The sequence below is a fragment of the Cupressus sempervirens genome, chromosome 11, assembly GCF_028749045.1.
Source record: "Cupressus sempervirens isolate cs-2001-9-10 chromosome 11, ASM2874904v1, whole genome shotgun sequence".
NCBI lineage: Eukaryota > Viridiplantae > Streptophyta > Pinopsida > Cupressales > Cupressaceae > Cupressus > Cupressus sempervirens.
The window spans coordinates 358,593,931-358,617,246 of NC_143128.1; the positions used below are offsets into that span (position 1 = coordinate 358,593,931).

The window sequence follows — 23,316 nt, forward strand, 5'->3', positions numbered from 1 at the left end:
TGATGATTTTATGATATTTAAGGATTTTTCAATAATTTTGAAATTCAACTTGCATAATGACCCAAACATATATCTAGAAATAAATATGACTAATATGAAAAAACTCCAATCTTCTTATTTTCACTTAATAGATTAGTATGAATTGTATCAGACAAATGAAACACAATTTAATTAGCTCAAAAATTTGGAAATACATCAAATCTATCGACACTTTGCTTAGAACTTTCCAAAATCCTCCCTAATAGGCGATGTCAACTAATATTATTGATGTGTTGCTTGTTGGAAATGGTCTAAAATGTTTTGAGAATCTTCTCTGATAACTAGTGACCTTAATTTTGTCCACAATCAATATGAAACGATGTAGATCCACCCCTAATACAAGAAATCAACTCTAATTGAAGGTGTACAACTATGCTAGGAATAGACCGATCTTCGAATATCGTCTCTTTCAATTCAAACTACAATTCGTGTGATTTTTTCAACCGCCTTTCACATATCCTTGCAACAATTTTATTCCTCGCTACTATAATCAATTGATAAAATAATTCAATTCCAATTCACCAACAATCTAAGGGAATGTTTAGGATGGTAAATTTCAAGGGTTTCCACTCTTAAGATCACGATCTATTGAAATCCCTATCAAGAGCTCTCCTCAAATTTTGTAGATGAAAATTATGAAATTTGCATGCCTAAAGAAACTTTTGTTTATTCTCTTTACAATTTGATCCATTTAGGTTTTCCTCTTGTTTTATTTTTATAACTTGATTAAGATCTCATCCCTTCACAAGGAAATAGATCATTAAGGGGGATATTTTATTGTTATAATATTTCCTCATCTTTATTTAAAATATTTCATGTCTAGATGGACATGGAAGAGGGGCATACTATTAAAAATTATTTTATAATAAAGTGATTATAATGTCAATTTAACACACTTTAATTAAATCCACAACATAGGAAATATTAAAATATTCCTTATTAGTCATAAAATGCAATTGTAGGCCCAAATCTAAATGTTGAAGGATAACTATTAGTTCCTCTTATAAAACTGAAACTTGCCCTCCAAATTAGAAACCTTGCTCCAAGCTCCAAAATAACTCAAGAGGATAGCCCAATATTTAAAAGACCATCTATGAGCTCTTCCTTTCTTTGTATTTTTCTCATTGAAAAGGAGGAAGAATATCATAATATTCAATTTGATAGGGAGTCTCTTGAAGTGGTGACAAAATACACAATAAAAGTACGGTGGTCTAAATTTTTACAACAAACTCTATTTGTGCACATGTTGAATGAAAAGTAAAGGGATGCAAAGTTATGATATTGGAAGACCACCAATGTCCTATTTGAATTATTTACCATAGCAATGGCATTGTATGAATGTAGAACATGAGCTAATTGACCATTATGTTTGAAATGGAAGCAAATAGAAAAAATCCTTGAAGTGTCCCATGAAAAATCATTTTAGAATCGAGGCTTTAGTTCCCTATGAAATTATCCTTACAAAAACATGTACATTAGCTATAAAGGTAATTGCTATAACTAGGTTACTATGCATTAAAAAATTGAAAAAAAAAAAATATGAAACTTAATAACAAAAAAAGGCACACGAAGAAAAATACATAAATGAAACAAAATCACAAAGAAACGTGTCACTGATATCCAGCCTAAATGAATTTTCAAATAAAATATATAGTAAACCATATACAGAAAAAATTCAAACATCAAAACATATCAGTACAATACACCATTTAGCCTAATGGAACATTGTAAAAAAATATTATAAAGATTGAAGCAAAATTACATGAAAAAAAATCTCATTACCAATTAAGATTCAGTGTGGTAGACGTTTGCAATGAAAATACCATCGTTGCCCGATTAAGAACTCCGTCTTGATAGACCATGAAATCAAAAGATCCTCATTACCCAATAAGGAACTAGCTCTTCTTGGCTTATCTATGGGAAAGAGAGATGAGCCTGACATACAGTAATGGCTTTTTCCAGTTGGTACGTGGCCAATCTCGGATCGTACGTAATGAATAGAACGACGTTGCATAAATTTTAGTGCCAACAAAGCATAAATCTCCCACCTAATTGGAAGGAACAATCCATGAATAATGAGATGAGGATACAAGAAGAAAAAACGGCTTCTTCAGAGTAAATTAATCTGTGATTCGTCCGTGCCCGCAGTAACTGGAGCTATTGTTTTTTAAGGGCAGGCAACTTGGTTCATTAAAAACTTCATCTTGTGAATGCCAACGTGCAGAACCACAAGATATTCCACACCTTATCGCTTACCAACAATTTACCTCACGTCAAACAATTTTTATTTCAGTACAATGGTCTTTTCAATCCCATACAGTGGCAACGTGCTGAGCTTTGAACTGGGTCAAGTTGTGAGAATTGGAAAAAGCGTTTTCACAAGTATTCCATGCTCGTTGAATTCTTTTTTGGATGTTACGGATTTCGCTTTAATATATTTCCACGTTTCTCGTTAGCCAATCCTCGGCAAAAAGTTTTCTTCTTCTTTTATAAATCAGTGGAGGCTGATAGGACTGTCATTTTGCCAACATCTTGTCACTGGTGGGCATTAATGGAATCACTTCTTTCTTTCTTCCTTAGGATATCTAAGGATTCTACCCAGTTGGTGATCATAAATCTGCTAGTAGTAAGAATGATGCTGTATAAATGTATTGCAGATTGCTGAGCTCACAAAATCTGAGAGTCATTTGGTACACATTGAGCTAAATCTACAGATTAGTGAATCTGAAAAGTTGAGATTGAAATTGCTCAGTGTTCAAGTAACTCAAGCAAGATTAATAAGGAGAAATGAGAGTGGCAGTGGTTGGAGCAGGCATTAGTGGCCTGACTGCTGCTTATACTCTAGCTCGAGCAGGGGTTGATGTGGATTTATACGAAAAAGAAGATTATTTTGGGGGCCATGCACGCACAATCTGTGTGGATGGAGTTGATATGGACTTGGGTTTCATGATCTGCAATCGTGTAAGTTTTGCATTCTTATTCAAGGCGAAGTTACATCCACGCATTGTCTCTTTTAAATGAAATGAATGTGGGGCAATGCAGGTCACATATTCAAATCTGATGGGATTTTTCGAAGAGCTTGGAGTGGATTTGGAGCTATCTGATATGTCCTTCTCTGTAAGCCTGGATAATGGCAAGGGGTGTGAATGGAGTAGCAGCAATGGCCTCTCTGGATTATTTGCCCAAAAGTCAAATGCGTTTAATCCCTACTTCTGGCAGATGATCAGAGAAATAGTCAAGTTCAAGCAAGATGTTCTTCAGTATGCTCATCCGCCTGTTATTTATTTTCCTGTTCTTCTTTGTCAATTTTGTGTTTTAAATTAAAACTGTGATTGCTTTATAGTGCTTGTTGGTCTACTTGCAACTTAGATGGAAACATATCCCGAGGTTTCCTGGCAGTTGCTCCTCTTGTATCGTGCAATGTCTAGATCTTTATCTTAAACTTTATTCTCATACATTTCACTTTTTAGAGTTTTACCTAAAACTTTGATCAATCAGCTATTCACCCTCTCAATCATTGGATGAGACTATTTAAAAGTCTAATGGTCAGACGCCATAACCCATGTCATGATCCTGTTAGTATAATATCTTGCATAACTGTTACTTAACATTTTCTTCCTATGACAATATAAATTCAAGAGCCAAAGAACAGGTTTACCAGGTTTCCGCATTTACAGAAAATAAAGTGTATTGAATGGTTTATGCTCTTTACGAGACAATTCTGAAACATTCTAATCAGATGAAATCATTTTTCATTAAGTTATGGGAAGACTACTCAACTGAAATCATTCCTGATGTACTTAAAGACTTATCCTTAGCACAATTTAACTCTGCGGCAAAGTTAAAACTTAATTTGACAGTGATATATATATATATACACAGAGAGAGAGAGAGAGAGAGAGAGAGAGAGGGGGGGGGGGGGGGTTGTAATGAGCAAAATCCAAATAATATGCCAATCCACTTTTGCATTTTAACAGTATTATTAAGCTCAATGCTTGCAGAATAAATTATTTTTTCTTTCTTCTTGCAAAGCAGTTTACTAAACGCCAATTCATCACATCACAATTATTACTCCTCTCGGCTCTATTGGAAGGGTTGTCCCCAAACTCTCGGCCTCTTGACCACAGTGGGGATGGTGCCCCGAAAATTCCTTGAGGAGCACTATCTTTCAACCCCATTCGGGCCTACATTCCCAATCCCCATTTGTTACTAGGATATCAGAATATATTATAAGATAAAAACTTGATTCCAATAAAGCAGATCTCTAGAAGGCAGCTGGTCGCTTAGATATACATTCGTCTTTGTCCTCAATGCCCTAAAAGTGTTGTACATTGTTCCTAAGAATAATTTATGTGTGAAATGTTTCTTCCAGGATTCGGCTGTATGTTTTAATGATTTTCTTTAATATATGCTCTCGTCATAGAAAGAGGTAGGCTTCAGTCCTCTTTATCCAGCCATAACAGATTATTGTGTTTATGTAACATGGGCTCTATTTTGTATGTGAATGAAAGGTCGGGTGGTTCTCATCAGGGATTACATATACTAAAAATAGTCCTTGTTTTCATGAAGCATTATACTATCACCTTAATGAATGATAAAGAACTCATCTCATCAAACAATGAGGTTGACATACAATTGCTTACAAACCATTATAATTGTGTCATGACTGCATGATGGGTAATGTAGGATAAGCATGACAAGATATGATCCACGGAGCTGATGCATGGACGTCCTTGTCAAGATAGGTTCACTTGAAGAGATATGTCCATTGGTAGCAATTATTTTGGTTCTACATGACAACTATGGTTCATAGTAACCAACTCTGCAAACTATATGATCATGTTGTTTCACACCTATAAACATAGCAGGAGAAACATTATCCAACATGAAAGCTTAAAGAATATTCAAGTTTGTAAACCTGGAAATATTAATAATAATGTGCTTGCTAACAATAGCTGTCTTACTATCAGGATTTGCATAAAAGAAGTTGGTGCCACACTCAACATATGGCACTAAGAATTGTTAAGGCTGTGATAATATGGAAATGAGGAAGTGGAAAGACACTTCCATGCTCCCTTGAGAGTTCCATTCATTAAGAATAATCATGTCAGGGGAAATCGAAAGAGCAGAGACAAGAAAAAAATAAGCAGCGTCCCCATCAATTTAAGATTAAAATTTAAAGGAATACAAAGAGACGAAGTTGCATTTTTCATCCTTTTCTCTTTGTTTAGCCAAAACAACACAAATCAAGAAAGGAGATCGACCATGTCAATACTACAGAAAACAAAATAAGAGAAGATATCAAGTAATTATGTTCTTAAGTATGCAAACCTTGTGTTTCGTGTAGCTAGAGGTACATTTAGTACTCCGCAACAGGTAAAATTCCAATGAAGGAACATTTATAGTGGACAAATGCAAATGTAGACACAAAATCAGAGGAGAATGTAAACAACCTTAAAATCATTGTATTTTATCTGTTTTCAAGCTCTGGCAGCCCAAGAAAGTTCCCGTAACCTTAAAACAGACAATGAAATGTATAGATCTGATCCACACATTGAGATACTTGTATCTAGTGTTGAAGCTTCTGAAGTAGGGTAAACTTTAAGAAAGCTACCTCCAAAAAAAGATATCAAATATTGGCGAATCTTTCATTATTTTGAAAAAACCAATATTATATCTATTGGCGAATCTCTCAAATTTTGATTCTAAATATGGTTAATATTGGCGATTATTTTCGAATCATAATTTTTTTGTATAAAATATTGACAAATCTCAATAATAATAGGAAGTTCATTAATCACCATGGAATATTACAAATCAAAAGTGAACATTTTTTTACCTCATGGAATATTATGAGGATCATTACATATACTTTAAATCAATAGCGAAAACTAAATATTGGTGATAGATCCCTAAAGTAACTAATAATTATGATAATTATTGGTCAGTTTAATTTAGTTTCTCCAATAATGTATTATGTTAAGGTGACTCAAAAATAATCATGTAAAGAATATTGTGGCAAATATTTGAGTTTAAATTTCTCAATAAAATAAATTATTGAGCAAATTTAAATTTTCTAGAACTAAATTTTATAAAAATATGGTGATTTAGGTTGTATGAAATCTTAAATTATTAGCCAAATTACTAGCCCAAAAATTTTAAAATTTAGCCACTAAAAAATACCTTGAAAGAAAGGGTTGATGCAAAAATAATGTACGAGAATACCTCCTTTACATAATTTGTGATTGTGTCAGCTTTCTGAATTTTTGTTGTGAAGGATTCTGAAAGAAGTGTTAAATCCACTGTTGAGGTTTGTGTACTTTGGAAATTTTATTAATAAAACTTTCCATTTTACTTGCTTGCAAATCTTGTGTTCTTGAGCTAAAAGCTTCAAACTGTACTCTAGTTGATTGAGCTATTGATTGCTGTTACTGCGAAGAAGATGATGTTGTTCCCAAGAAAAAGGTTGATAGTTGATACGGAAACTTCTCTGATTCTAGCCTACATCTTGTTAAATTAATTTAGATTAAAATAATTACAATAAACTGAAATGAAAAAGGAAGAAAGAATTATGCAACTCTCAATAAATATTTATTGGAAACAAAACAGTTACAGGAGATCTGATTTTGGATTCTATATAGATTGCTAATAGGAAAAAAATTACATCATTCATGTACTGTTTATGCCATCATTGCTGGATTCTATCTAAACTGCAAGGGCACACAGGGTTGCTGTTTATGTCACTTACATCTGCTATTTCAGTATGTTGGTCATGCAAGGCCTGTATGATATGTGAATATATAAAAAAGAAATGGTTACATAATCGCAACTATAAATGCTAGTCAGCTGTCAATGCTTATGAGGTTGCATATATGGATACTAGTTAGTAGTTGTGTATGGTTACAAAATTGCACATATTAACACACCATTGTAGAAATTGACTAAGCTGTAGCTGTAAATGGCTGTCCTCAGAAGTTCCTTCTGTAGGTGTCTAACTCATTCCATGCCAGAGGTGGTTCAATTTCAGAAAAGTCCTTACCACATTCATTGTGATTCCTCTCCTTGCTTGACATATTTTCTTTTTCTCTCTGTCCCAGGTCTCTCTTCAGCATTTCCACAGAATATCTGTTGTTTTACTTCCTCTCAAATTCATAGTATCCTTCCAGAGAGGTGAAATTGTCTTCCCTATTAAAAGGCGAGTACCTCACATATTTTAGTTCTGCATTCCTTACATCCACAATGCCATTCTTTATCAGTTTGACAAACTTTTTTTGGATATTTCCATGGTTATAATCACTTGCATAGAAACATCACAGAAGGCAAGTCTTTTATTAGACTTGGCAAGTAACTTCCTACTGCCATGGAACCATTCCCCATTTCTCTTTTTACATAAAAACCACAATGATATTTCAATAGGCCTAAGAAGCCAAAACAATTAAAAGTTATATCCATATCATGTAAAATACATCATATAATTTCCTGCCATTTAATTCTACCTTTGTACCCCCAGGCATGCATGTTAGCACTGAATAGAGATACCATATCTCTTTAGCATAGAAACATTCAAACAATATGTTTGCAGTATTAGGTTTTCTGCAAATAATGCAATCATGAAAACTAATAATGGTGAAGGAACATGGTGATTGTTGCAAGATTAGTAACCATCAAAAGTACGCTTTTGTAGGCTTAAGCTCATTAGACCATAATTGAGTAAGGATTTTGGACCACTGCTTTGCAGACATGTTTAGATTCCTTATTTTACTGAGATGTTATTGATACCAATAAAGACCAGCAAAGAATCATAGACGTTTTTGTGCTAGCTTTGTCTAGTTCAGATTCACAAATCCAATTGAAAGAATCAAAACTTTCATTTTCAGAACCCCAATCAATAGGAAACTGAAGGGTTTTGCATGATTCCCTAAGTATAGAGTATGTCCTCCAATGATATGGAGGCAAGTCAAATTCAAAGCTTAAGAATGCCCTAGACCTCAGTTGGTCATTACATAGAATGTTGTTGAGGGATTGGATACCTTTATTAAACCAAGACTTTTCTGAACAACCTGTTTACTGAGCAAGGAGTTTATCTTTGTGAAGTAGATTCCACCACAATGATCTAGATGGGTGGAACTTGCTTCTGATATTTTCCTTAAGGTCACTAATTTTATGATGTCATCTCTTTTCATAGACTTTTGAAGACACTAAATCTAGTAGGTGACATAAGAAAGTTACCAAACAAGACATCACAAAGGGGAAGACATTTCCAGGTTTTAACTTGCTTTTGGACAGCCAACAAGATATTGTTTCTTACTAGAACCTTTAAGGGCTTATTTCCTTTGACGGCTTTGAAAATCCATTTAACAATTAGGGCTATGTCAGGCTTTGTCAAGTCTTGTTAACCTTTAACTCCTTTTTTTTCTTCACACAACATCAGTCCCTTTTAACCGATTGCCACCTCTTAAATCCTTTCCCATTAAACCATAGGAATCGCCTGATTTTCTTTTGGATTTCATCTATTTGATAATTAATGAACAACCACATAGAGGAGTAAAAGAGAATGTAAGAAGAGAGGATTTTTTGGCATACTTGTATTCTTCCTACCAAAGACGAGTAATGTTTATTCCACTTGCCTAATTTTTTGTCAATTTTGATTTTGACCCATTCCCAAATGTCCCGCAAGCATGGATTAACAACAAAGGGAATTCATAGGTACTTAATTTGCTTATTGGGTCCTTCCCAACTTAGCATTAGACTTTACAGTTGATAGTTTTTCCCAAGAGGCCATACAAAATAGATTTAGCTTCTACATTAATTTATCAAAATTAATAAATTGAATATTGAGGAGGTCCTACTTGTCCAAGAGTATTATGATATCATCCCTTTTATCTTGAGGCCAGCTCATGATTGACTCCCTTACAAGATAGTCAATAACATTTGAAGCAATTACAAACAAGGCTGGGGCAAGAACAGCCCTGTCTAATAGACATCCCTAAACAAAATTGCTCTTAGAAAAAACCATTTATATCATCTTGGGAAACATCTTTCATTAAGGTGCTAAACTTCTAACAAAACCAATTAAGAAACCTAAATGCTTCGAGGGTCATCATTAGGAAGAGCCACTCCACCCTATCATAGGCCTTCTCAAAGTCAAGGAGTAGCATGCCTATATTTAAATTGAAGCATCTTTCCCAATCCATGGCTTCCCAGCTGGCAAGGAGGTTTTCAAGAATGCTCCCTTTAATAAAATCAATTTGTGTGCTACTAATAAAGGAATGGAGAATCCACCAACCTTAAGGCTAAGATTTGTTGACTAAAATTTTGCAAGTCACTAAAACCACAACTTACAAAATTATGACTTTAGGTAATGGTGTAGTGAGATAAATCTCTCCTCTCAACAATAGGGGAGGCTCCCTTCTTACCGTAGGTGGCTACAATAGAGACCTAACTGAAACTAACAAAAAGGTGGTTCTCCTTAATAACTTCCTTTTTTTTTTCAGGAATAATTTTACACAACTACAACTTTCAACTTAACAAAAGACATCGATTGTTACAATAATACTAGTGGCTCTAGAGTTGATGTAAGAACAATAATAGAAACAACCATTTACTTATATATCTTGTGGATTAACAGTAAAGGCTCAAAGTCTCATGATTAATCCATTTTGGTGAAGAATAGATGGTAAAGGACAAGGTCTCTTGCTAACTATCCAAATTGAAATAAGATACTCCAAATTAAAGCACAATGTCTTTAACTCTGAGATTCATAGCTCCTATCTAACTATAACAATCGTGTTTCTAGAAGCTCAAAGTCTTCAAGAAACCAAACTGAATGCTCAAATGATCCACACAAACAAACTACAAATTGAATAAAAGATAAATTGATAATGCAACATAAGAATACAATGACCAACTTCAAGCTTCACAGCACAAAGTTTGGGAAGACCTACTTCTTCTATTCAATTCAGAAATTTTGTATCCAAAAACACAAAGTTTTCAAGTTACGAGCAACTTCAGCATAGTCTCCTTGCATAAAACAGAAGATGTTTATTTACAATGAACTGTCTCCTTTATATAGGAAAAGAAGAGAGAGAAAGGTGGAGAGAAAAGGGGAAACCCTCAACTACCTTGACTTATTCTCTAACAAACTTCTACCTAACTTTGACTTATTCAAAGTTGGATTACATGAAGCATGTACACAACTATATTTTTTTGGTATTTACAAAATATTTTGCTTCTACATGCAATATGCCCTAAAATACATCTATTCCTAAAAAGAATGAGAAAGAAATGCCCAAGGCACTCAGAAAAAAATTTCACATGTCCATGGATTCTTTGAATTTTTGCGAAGATTCCTGTACAATTGTTGCATCCAATTCGCATATGCCTTGTGCATCAACTGACAACTTACAGACAACATTTGCATTCTTTGAAGTGACGTTGCCACACTCTTTCAATTTTCTCTGTAGATCACCAAGTGAAAATCTGTAGCTTGTGAGAGTATCAATTTCTTTGAAATCAAAGTTTTCCGCTTCAAGTTGTAGACGGATAACTCTCTCGAATTCTGATATAAAGACTTCCTCATTAGTAAGTTCTCTACTTTCATAAATGATTTCGCATTTCAGCTACAAAAAACTATCCCTGATCATACACTCTTTCTCTCGAAAATTGTTGTATTGCTACTTCACCTTCAATCACTAGGCCTTGTAGCACTTTGTCCCTATTGATCATTAGATACAAGTAATTGTAGTACATCTCTACTAAAGAGATGATCCCACAATTGCACAAAACATCTAAGTCAACCTAAGTTATGGCCCTCCATACATTCAGGTTCATCTTGAGGGATTTGAGTTGTTGATGGAAAGAAAAAGAAGCTCCCTCAACCTAGCTGAAATATCCCTTCCTCGCCTTAGTATTCTAAAATTGTCTCTATAAGTTCCACTCCTTGTGATTCCAGACAATCACACCAAATACCAATAGCCTTAGCTTTCTTCTTAATCTGCACCACATGCTTTGAAGACTCAACTATTAGAGAATAGGCCTTCATCTTCTCAATGATGTCATATAGCAAGGCATTGTCCTCTTTAAGCCTATTTTTCCTTTCCCGCAGCTTGTCATCTTTTTAAGTGAACAAACTAAAAGTATCATGCACATCCTACCAACACACCAAGTGAAACTGTTTACCAAGTTCAATTGTGGTGAACTTGTAATTATTGGTTTACATCTCCTCCATTGGATTTTCAATGAGAGGTTGATCTACCTCTACATATTTAGTGTTATCATTGCCAACTAAGATTCTTGACACCATTTTTGTGTCTTTGGTTTTAGAAACCTTAGTCTTTGTAACCACATTGGAATCATGGTCCTTGGGTGGAAGTTCTTCCTTCTTCCTCTTTTGAGTAATCGCAATGAGATAAGGAGGAAGCGTAAAGGAAAAGGACCCTGCAACAGTAGTGGTTAACCAAAGTGGATACTAGATCAGCTTATGCAACTGTGTTCACAATAGATGGAGCTTCAACCATGATTACTATTGGAGCTGACTACTATATGTGACCTCGACCTTGAAGTGCTCAAACTGTATTGATGAAGTATCCATTAATGCTATGGATGGAACCATAGCATTAAGAATAGACATGGTGTAAGCATCAAACATACTTTCAAAGCTGTGATATTGCTCCAATGGCAAGACTATAGGGGCAACTGAGGAAATAGACATATTTGGTGTGATTGGGATCAGATCCACATGAAATGTTTCTTTCTCTGGAGGAAAAGTATCTATGGCCATGTGCAATGGTGAATCCGATGATTCATCTAAGGTTGGCATAGAAATAGGAAGAGCAATAGCAAGTGACACTTCCAAGGGAGGGGTACCCTTGGAGAGGATTTCCTTGATAATGGAGAAGTTCATCATCACTTAGGTCAATGTGAATATTTTAAGGTTCTACAGACTTTACCTCAAGCACACATCCCCTTGCCTTCTCACCTTTGATGGTAAGCTTTGGAATGACTCCTGCTGAAGATTTCAAGTCATCCTTTTGTTTGCCTCTCATTTCAACCTTCAAACCAAGTGGACCAGCGGGATCAAAATCTCTTATAGGCTTAATCTTTATGCATTTCAGCTCTCTCTTCTTCAACCAGATATTTGTATTGGTGAGAATAGGCTGAAAACAATTCCATATGGAAATGCTCTCCTTTGATAACTAGGATGGAGATGAATGAGGTAGCCTATCCACATGATGCCTATTGTATTCCAGATCTAGAATTTGATCATCATCTTCAAACTTTGCAATGATCTTTGCGAGGTTAAAGTCCACAATTTGCTTTAGAGTTAACCAAATAAAGTCCTTCTGGCAAATGTCAATCTCTATGTGCAAATCAACCCAATTATTTTCAAGATGATGAACATGGATATAGGATATTCTTATTTTGTCATTCATGCCTTGCCAATCAAAAGCCTGTGACATGAATTTCTTCAAAGTAATCCTTTGAAGCTTGAGCTCCATGTTTTTAGCTTTAGGCATTGTATCCAGTGAGTCATTGCCAATCTTAAAAGGGTTTCTTGATGAAATCCCAACACTCAGTCTATACAAGGAAGATTGGTATGATTGTACCACCATTAGCTGCCTTGCCAAGTCCATGAGGATAATCTTGTTACTGGGGTTTCTTGAAAGAGTTTATGGCTCATCTCTGACATAACCAACCCTCATATATGTGAAGTTGGGAAATTGAAGGAACAAATAGCCATACACATTCAGCTTAGCTCAAGCCTTAGATACACGGTTCCATGGAAGTTATTTGTTGAATAGGCACATGTAATGCCCATAGAAAGCATCTTGCACCCTCTTGTAGCACATCTAAATGGATCTCAAGGTTGGCTGATCATAATACTCCCAAACTAGTACTAACATCCGATCACCCTTTCTGCATAAGCCCAAGAATGAACCTAAGGTAGCAGCAACGTACACTAGGTATGAGTTCATGTAGAAGGTCCTAATTGAAGTGACTTGGAACAGCTGCTCCAATAACATATCACCAATCATTTCTCCCCAAAAGATCTTTGTTTGGAATGAATTATGAGAGAAATGAACTTATACATCCATAGCTCAAAGGTATTGGATCTTTTGAGTCCACCAATGCGAGTAAGTAGTGTAATGAGATCATTGATCTCTTTCTTGAATACAAAATGACACTCCCTTTAATCATCTAACAAAATTAGGCCTCTTGTTGATCAACCAATTCGAATTCACGTACGTAATGCATTTTGTAGTGTTGCTATCCCATCTTTCCAAGGCTTTTTGGTTTGTGACATTGGTTACTACTGGAGCAGGTGGACATAAGATTCTGTCAAGGTTCTCTGGATCTAGACTGATAATGGTCTTCCCATCTTGGTCTCTGATAGCCCTTGATGGGAGATCAAAGTTCTTTGCATAGGCATACACAAACTCAATTTCATGAGCAGTCAAAGGGAAAGTAGAAACAAGATGACTACTGCTTTGTTTTATGTTTGCTATTTCACTTGCAGCAACAACATCTATTCTCTTCAAAAGGTCTTTGATATTCAAGTGTCAAATATCAATATCTCTGATATCTTCATAATACGAGGTGACTTGTGAAGGAGGTACGGAATTAAGATACTATTCAAATTGATACTTATTTTTTTTCTTTTCCTTATCTTTACCTAGTACAATTTCCTCTTTCATGGCAAGTTTGTGTGTGAAAGCAACTATGACATGAAAATTCCACAACATAAGTACATCTTCAAGAGGAGGATCTACTCCATGCTTTTGAGTGGACAAGCATGAGTTTTGGAACATTTTCATGAGGTATGGCTGGAAATTCTTAAAGCAACGAATGAATGAATACATTTGGGCTCAAAACATGTACTTTTATGGTGGAACAACCCAAAAACAAGTTTTTGGAGTGTGATTGCATATGCAAACAAAAAGGGCATTGCATGAAAAATGTATGGAAATGGATGGTATAACATTTACTTATAATGAATTATTGTATTCTCATATAAATGTATGTGTAAGTTGTTAATGTTATAGTTTAGTCGGATAAATATATTTGAATATTAAATATAATTTTCATACATATAGAAAATATTACTATTATATATATATTCGATTGCATAATAATAATACGATGGAATGACTAATAAAAGTCAAATTGTTTAAGTGATTGTTTTAATTGCTATCTAAATGGGCATTTTTGGGTATCATGGAGTCACAAACCCGATGGGATATGACTCCGTGTTGTAGTCACTTCCATTAGGGTTGTGAGTCCTCGACACCCCATACATTTGGGGTGAAACATGCATTTTATATATAATAGTTAAAAAAAATGCAACTGTACAGAATTGCAAACATATACTTGCAACAAGTATATGAGTAGTACACTTGCAACAAGTATATGAGTGACTCATCTGCAACACAACAAAAAACACATAATAATATACAATCTTCTGAAACATATTTCTCACAAGGCATCCATTATGATCGTAGTCTCGTTACTATTCACAGTAAACTATATCAAAGTACCAAGACTCGGACCCAACCCTAGCTCGACAAGAGTAACTCGATTCGTGACCCAACTTAGACTCGTCCATGATTCGATAGAAAGTGACAAAACCCTTGAAATAAGGAGATTTTTTAGGATTAAAAAACAATTATACTTAAGTGAGTTGAACTACAAAACCATCAGAGTGGAGAAAGTAAAGAAACTAAACTAATATATATTGAATGTTGGGAATTGAAGTAATATATATGCTATGAAGGATTATAAAATGAAAAACTAAAGGGAACCAGAGGTGTGTTCATTTGATATGTTTATTTCACAAATAAATATGAACCATTTGGTACATAAAATTATCAAAATCAAGGATTGAGATGAGAACTTTATAGTTCTCATAGAGATCAAGTAAGAACTTGGTAGGGGGCATTCATTAGAATGTCGAGTTTCTTTTAAGAAAACTCAAAGATTAGAGGGCATTCTTGATTGAATGTTGGGATTCCGAATTGGAACCCAAAGAGAGATTTGTAGAGAATCTCTTAGAGATAATATATATTGAAGTGGTAAATTATATGCATATGTTAGAGACAAGAGGCTTGGTTAGAGGTGGGATCTCTATCAAGTATGTATTGTTAATGAGTTCACTCATTAATAGAGATCCCAAAGGCCCTAGAAGGTGCTCTTAACATGATGGTTTCCTAATTGATTGTTATTCTCATGAGAGGGTTAGGTAAATCTGAGTAGAGCTTCCTTCAAAGGATTAGGTGTGTTTAGTATGGGAATTAGTACTTAGATGATTTAATAATATTCATTTTGTTAATTTCTAATAATTGTTTTAATACTCACATATTTTTATGTTGTCTTTTCCATCTACTATCATTTTTTTACAAATTTTAAGCATCAAATACTCAAGACACGAGGAGGGACATTACAAATAGAAGGTAATTTGATCACATACATAAACATACATCGATTACATAAGTACAAAGGTAAATTACTAAATAGTAGCTAAAGGAAATAACAAACATAGATATATAAACTCTGTGAAATCCATAAAAATGTATATCAAATCCATGAAATCCATCACATCAATAGTCATCATCAAATGTTCCAAATATATGTTAAGTTTTAAACAAAAAGTTAAAACAAGTCTATAGCTATGGCTTCTAGTCCTCATCCTCATCCTCAACCTCAGCCTCAAAATAATCTATAATATGCCTCCTAGTAAGGCGTCTAAGGTAGGTCTTGGATGAATGATTAGCCATAGTCTCTGCCTGTGAGGTGCCTCTAGGATCAATTGTAGTCTTTATCGATGCTTGTGAGGATTTGGCGGCCGGATTTGCCCAGCCATGGCTGGGTCACGATGCACGTGATCCACAAGTCACGTGATTGACCTGTGGGTCAGGAGAGTCATGTAGATCACCCAAGGCGACCCATCGGGCAGGGGTTACAGGTCATTTTGACCCGACCAGAGTAACCAAACTCGCTGACCCAGAAGACTTGTCTAACTCGTGACGAGTTTCGTTACTCTGATCAATATTAGTATCACTGGTTATATATGTTGGTTGAAGAAGAACGTAATCTACATCGCATTCAACATAAGCACATTACGTTGAAGATATAATATTGTAGATCATAACATATTGAAGAAATATATATAAATTACAAAATTCACACAAGTTTCATTCTTTCAAATCTGATCATTAATTTTAACATGGTATCAGAGAAGGTCTGAAGAAAAGATCAGATCAAATTATTGAAAATTATTGGAAAATCACCAAACTATTTCAAAATGGAAAATGGCATGAGACTCGACGACATACTCAAAGGAGCGCTTCAGATTCTAAAGCCTGGAAAATATGAACAATGCCAATTCTGAAAAAGCATGATATAATAACTATAGTGAAAAGTTCCCCTAAACCCAAGGAAGACAACGAAAAGAGTAAATGGGAAAATGACAACACCAGGGCAATGGAGTTATTGGTCAACAGAGTAAAAAATCATTTACTACCTATTATCACAAAGTTAGACTCTGCATATGATATGTTAAAAGCCCTAGAAGACATGTTTGAGATTAACAATACTAGTAGGCTTCTTACTCTAAAGAATCAACTCACTAATATAAAGATGAATAAAGGAGAGACCATCACCTCATACTTCATGAGGATAACGGAATTAAGAAACCAACTCTTAAAAATTGGTCACATCTATGATAGTAAGGAGTTAACATTAAATGGACTCCCTACTTCATGGGAAAACTTTAGACAAGGAAAAAATGCTTGTTCCAAGCTCCCCAATTTTGATCAACTAAAAGCTGGCTACACTCAAGAAGAGTGTAATTCTAATATCCAGAGGAATTAGTATGGAATCCAAAAATTAAGACATTTAGATTTTCACCACTAGATTAAAAAGGAAAAAGGGCAAGTACTGAAATAGTAAACAATCATACAAGAGAGAAAGAGACTACTCGAAAGTACAATGTTGTAGATGCGATAACTATGGGCACATTGCAACAATGAAGACATTTAGATTCTCACCACTGGATTAATAAGGAAAAAGGGCAAGTACTCAATAGTAACCAGTTGTACAAAAAAAGAAGAGACTACTTAGAAGTGCAATGTTATTGATGCGTTAACTATAGGCACATTGCAACAAACTATCCTTATAGACTTAAACATCAAGCTTCCTTTGCTTAAGTCAATAATCCAAACTTGGGTTCAGAGAAATTTGCATTCTTAAGAACTTCAAAATATTCATAAAATGTGTGTAGTGTTGGATTAAGAGGGAGTTCACTATAAATCTATTGCAAAATAAAGGCGAATCACATTTGAGGTAAACTTGATATAAAATTGTAATTATTGAGAAAGAGTCTCAGCTCATTTGTTTATTGTACCAATGAAAATATTTATGTTATTTTCATGACTATTTGGACCCTGTGTATATCATGAGAAAGTGATGACTTCCAAATGATTATCACTTATATTTGTAAAAGTTATTGGAAGGTAACGATCTTTTAATTTAAATTAAACCTTCTATTATGGTGGACATCTTCTGATGTCTAAGAAGATCATGATAGATTAAAACTTGAATGGTGGATTAAGTTCCTTAAATAGACCATGGCCTTCTATTGCGATGGACATCTTGTGATGTCTAAGTGGATCACAATAGATGATAAATTGCATGGTGGATTAAGTTCCTTAAACACACCATGGCCTAATATTGTGATGGACATCTTATGATGTCTGAGACAAATCATGATATATTATATATTGCATGGTAGATTAAGTTCCTTAAACAAACCATGAATGTTTCTATAGTAAGTATTATTGAGGATACATTACCTATGGACATTTTTAGAATACTTGGTGAATGTCATTTGATTTGACATTTAGGAGGTCATTATTCTTGATGTCATGAAACTATATCAAAATGGTGAATATCTTTTAATCAAAGATATTCTTAAAATTTGTAATTCCTGATATTACGTTGAAGCTAAGTTACCGATGTGTTGGCCTTGGAGGGGGGTGCAGATGTGAATGCGGACTGGTGCGTGGATGTGGGAGGAAGCGTGGTGGGTGCTGCCAAAAAGCAGTGTTATCTCCTATGATGCATGTGGGGTGCTCCAGAGAGCATCTGGGTGCATGCCGTGAGCATCCACTTGTTTCCTGCGTCCAGTCACTTAACATGTGATCTAAATGTTTTTTTTGGTTTTTTTTCCTTCTATTTGCCTCACAACCCTAAAACAGCCCTAAAAGAGGCTATTCATTGCCCATTCTTCCCATTTTGTTTGTAGCTGGGCTCTCTTCTAATTTGGTCTCCATTGTGGAATTCTAAAAGCAAGGTCATTAGTTTTGAAGAGGATCATTCGTAGGGTGTCTATTGAGCTTCCACAAAGGACGAATAAGCATCTAATGTAAGCATTCGATCCATTTCATGAGCTTTTTTAGTGATTTTTTTAGTTCATGAATTTTTCAAGTTTTAGAAGAAAATTTTCAAGATTTTTTTTTGTAAAGAAATGGAGTAAGATTTTTTTAAACATTTCTAAGTTAATTTTTTCTGTCCTCTTATTAGATTCATAGTTTCTATTGTGCAAGAATGGCCACTATTGATAGTCAAAGTTCAACAACAGGGCAAGAACGAAGTGATAACTTCAATATTGATGTGATATCTCCATCATGGAGACACACCACAAGATCATCACAAGTTTTCGAAGGTGGGTCATACATTTAGAGATGCAATATATGTCATAGTAAACCATTCAACAACTCATATTCTCGGGTCAAAGCTCATTTTATGGGCCCTACTGGTAAAGGAATAACATTGTGCAAGGGAAGTAAAGATGGAAGAAGGTTGAGCGATGCACATTTAGCCAGATTCATAATAGAACAAGAGGCTGCTGATCGTTTACTGAGCAAATAAAAAACAAGTTTGTACAAACCTTCATCTACAAAGAGCAAAGTGAATGTGTCCACTGATCATGTTGCATCCTCCAAACATCCATTCTTGGAAGTGGGAGAGGAGGATGATGAAGTAGAAGTTATTACCCGCAAAAGAGGTTTGTTGGATCAAGCATTCAAAATGGAGGCAAGAGAGATTGTTGATGAAGCAATTGCACGTTGCCTTTATGCCAATGTTCTTCCTTTCAATTTGGCAAGATCGCCATATTGGAAGGAAATGGTTGTAGCCATCCTAAGAGCACCAGCTGATGACATTAGCCCCGAGTATGAAAAGGTGCGTACTACTCTTTTGCAAAAGGAAAAGATTCCTATAGACAAAGCTCTTTAACCAATTAGGACATCTTGGAAAACTTCCAGCATAACTATTGTATCTAATGGATGGAAAGACACAAGGAACCAACCATTGATAAATGTGATTGCAATGTCCCCCAAAAGGGCAATGTTTTTTAGGGCTATTAATTGTGAAGGACAAATTAAGGATTCACAATTCATTTCTAGAATTCTCATTGAGGCAAAAGAGATGGTGGGTAGTGAGAATGTGGTCCAGGTGGTCACAAATAATGCCATGAGTTGTAGGGGTGCAGGTGCTTTGGTTGAGTCTCGATACGACCATATTTTTTGGACACCATGCATCATGCACTCTCTCAACTTGTTCATGCAATAAGTTGGCACCCAAATAGATTGGGTGAATCAAATATACCAAGAGGGAGAGAAGATAAAAATGTTTGTGACAAACCACCACATGTCACAATCTATATTCAGATCATTCTCCAAGTTGGAGTTGTTGAAGGTAGATTTAAAATTGTAATTATTTAGTTTCATTTATTTATTTATATTGAATAAGTTTTATATTCATGTTCAATATCAAATTTCTTGTTTATAACTTTGTTTTATATTTGATATCATATTGTCAACTTTCTTATAGGTTGTTGAGACTAGATTTGCATCTCATACTATTGTTCTGAAACGACTCCTCAAGATGAAATCAGCATTCCAATGGGCTATATAGAAGGCTTCAAATTCAGAGAGAGCCTTGAAGGTCAGGGGAATGATCTTGGATGAGCATTGGTGGGCTCATGTGCAATTTGTATTGGATTTCATCGAGCCTATCATGACTATGCTATGCTTTGTTGATACAAATGCACCTTGCTTGGGGGATGTGTACGATGGCATGGACACCATGGTAGAAAAGGTAAAGCTTTCAATACAAGCACATGAGACTAACCCCACAGAATGTGAAGCCTTGTGCAAAAAGGTGGAGGATATCATTCATCATCATTGGGAGAGGATGACTACCCCATTGCACCTCCTTGCATATGCCTTATCTCCAAGGTACTATAGCCAGGAAATACTTGCTATGCAGGATAGAATTGCACCATATACAAATGAAGAAGTTGCTACTGGGTGCTACACTGCATTTGCAAGACTCTTCCTAGATGATGAAATGCACAAAAAGGTGAGGCAAAATTTGGCTTATTTGCTTCAGGATCAAAACTTACTCCATATGCAATAAAAGGACCAAAATGACATAGGAGCTATCACATGGTGGTACATGTATGGTCAACCATTCAAGCATCTACAACCTCTTGCAATCAAGATCCTCTCACAAGTAAGTTTTCATTTATTTATTTATTTAGCAAATTGTATTCTACATTTTAGTGTTTAACATTCTCTAATTTGCTTTTCATTTGTATGTTTAATTTTAAAATTTTAAATTTTTATGAACACTATTCATGTTGCAAGTTCTTCTGCTGATGAAGGGAATTGGAGTACATACTCCTATATCCATTCAGTGAAGTGCAACCGGTTGGGCTCAAAGAAAGATGAGGACTTAGGTTATATACATACCAACTTGCATCTTTTCTGCAGACTTGGATGAAACACTTCAGGATCTTATTGCGATGACGGATAATGATGTTGATAACATCATAGCACGTGCATCTAGCACAATTGGAACCATGCATGGTTCAAATGAATTTGCAAGTGTTGCAATAGGAGGAGATGATGAGAATGTGGATTTTTTGAGAATCCTTATGATTCTGAATAACTAAATGTGATATATGAATCTTGAGCCTTGACTCTTGATTGATCAACATTGAACCATGAACTATGTTTTGATTTTGTAATTTGAATTGCATTGGAATCTTGATGTACTATTATTTCAATTTGATTATGATAATGATTTATTGAATGGTTTATTTTTGTATATTTAATATTTCTTGTATTTCTTTGCATACATTGTCATAAATTATAATTGACAACTTTACACACACACACACATATATATGTATGTATTACTATATATAGATATTTTTAAACATATATATACTTATGTATGGACGCACCCAAACACATCCAGAATCCCCCCAAAAAAAATCCATGCATCCAAGCATCAACACTCCGCACCTACATCAACATCAGAACCAGAATCGATAACTTAGCATTGAAGTAATATCTATTCATGTGTTTATCCTTCTAAACTAAGAGGGAGTGTTAATATTCTAGTTCAGTCGGATAAATATATTTGATATATAAATGTATTTTTCATATATATATAAAATATCACCATTATGCAATTATATATACACACACGCGCGCGCATGTATGTATTGTTGGGTGGATATTTTGCAACTGACAGTTTTGGCTAAAAATTCAATCGCAAAATAGGATGACCAGCCACAGCGTGTGAGACAGAGTCTCTCCTACCTTAAAGGGAAGGCTCCCCCTTCTCACCATTCCTTGGATCAACTCAAGGTAAGCAAGAAGTCGAGAGATCTTGTAAATAGGGTGTTACTAATATCCTTTCTTCTTAACTTTCAAGAAAGGATCCACTTACTCGTATAGCGAATAATGGGCAAGGTAAATCTCTAACTACACTTCTATCAAGAGCTGGAAACAGTGATACCAATAAATCTTCACTAATTCAAAAGCTAGCTAAAAATGTACCGGTTTGGCTCTAAGTCCAGTCGTACTTCTATATGGTAAAAGTTTTACAATTAGGGCACAAAGACTCCTAAAAGTAAGAACAATCTAACTATTTTGCGAATTAAGACGAACATACAAGCTACAGACAAAGCTTATAGCTATGGATTTTCACAATTGTTCCTAGTCAAAACTCGGGCTTCAATTGTTCCTTAACTCTTTTCTATCACTTCACAAGATACAATATCAATAACAAAAGATAGTATAAATCAAAGATAACTTGAATGAATTATAGACAAAGCTTACAATTCATACAAGCAACAATTTCACTTAATCAAAGTTAAGTCTCAAATGCTCCTTTGTATTCACTTTCTCTCAAAATAATGCTAACACAAACAAAGTTCTGCTGGCACAATTTCTCCAGAGCTCTCTTGCATAAAGATAATGGTCGTTTTACAATGAGGGGGCACTCCTTTATATAGGCAAAGAAGTTGAGAAAAAGGTGGAGGAAAAAGTGGGAGCAACTCAACCAACTTTGACCAAGTCTAACTATAGAAACTAAAGAGTTACATGCAATAGCACATGCAACTCTCATTACATCCTTTACATACACATGCAACTTGCATTACATGTAATTACACATCTTCATGTAATACATCCTCTTCAATTACAAATATGAAAGAAGAAGAAGATGGAAGAGAGTTGAAACAATCCTGAACGACCTTGTACTTGATGATGCAATCCTAGGTGATCACAGGATGAAAAGCTCCTATACTTTGTACTACTACATTCACCTTGATAACCATGGTGTTACGTCTTTTGATAGCTTGATGTGATTAAACTTTTCTCATTCAAGTTGTTGTGAATTCTCCTTTGTAGATCAACACAAACTGGAGTCTTTGACAATTTGAAAATCTTCTTGACGATGTCTGGATGTACACTCAGAACAACTTTCCATCAGCATCTTTAACCTTTTTTTTTTTTTAAAGTAAAGTGCTTGGTGCATGGGAATGCGTGCAAATGGAGATTGCTGATTTTCAAATGTGACTTAGGGTCTTCAAAATGTCATTGCACAAAAAATGATTACATGTAAATGCAACATATAATGAGGAATGGAAAGTGAGATGACATGCAAATGCGGATGGAGGATGAGCTTTTACATGTAAGTGCAAATGGAAGATGAGGTGCAAAGCATGGAAAGATGTGGAAAATGGAAAAGTATGTATTTGCTCATGGAGGCCTGAATGCATATGGAGAGGCAAAAATAGAAGTGGAAAATGGGCTTACATGCGCGTGCGGATGGCGAATGAGGTGACAAACATGTAATCACATTTGTTGGATGAGATGTGGGATGTAATGGCATGGAAATGGAATGTGAAAAATGATAATACTT

At 35.0% G+C, this 23,316-nt stretch overlaps 1 protein-coding gene across 1 annotated transcript in view; it reads left to right on the forward strand.

Moving 5' to 3' along the window:
- The first annotated feature begins 1,979 nt into the window (after positions 1 to 1,979).
- LOC149529552 (uncharacterized) overlaps positions 1,980 to 23,316 on the forward strand; it is a 246,065-nt gene continuing 224,728 nt past the window's right edge. Inside the window, exons 1-2 of the mRNA XM_089808557.1 lie at positions 1,980 to 3,000; positions 3,082 to 3,299. Coding sequence (XP_089664683.1) covers positions 2,827 to 3,000; positions 3,082 to 3,299 — 392 coding nt within the window. The 5' untranslated portion in view covers positions 1,980 to 2,826. The remainder of the gene's footprint in view (positions 3,001 to 3,081; positions 3,300 to 23,316) is intronic.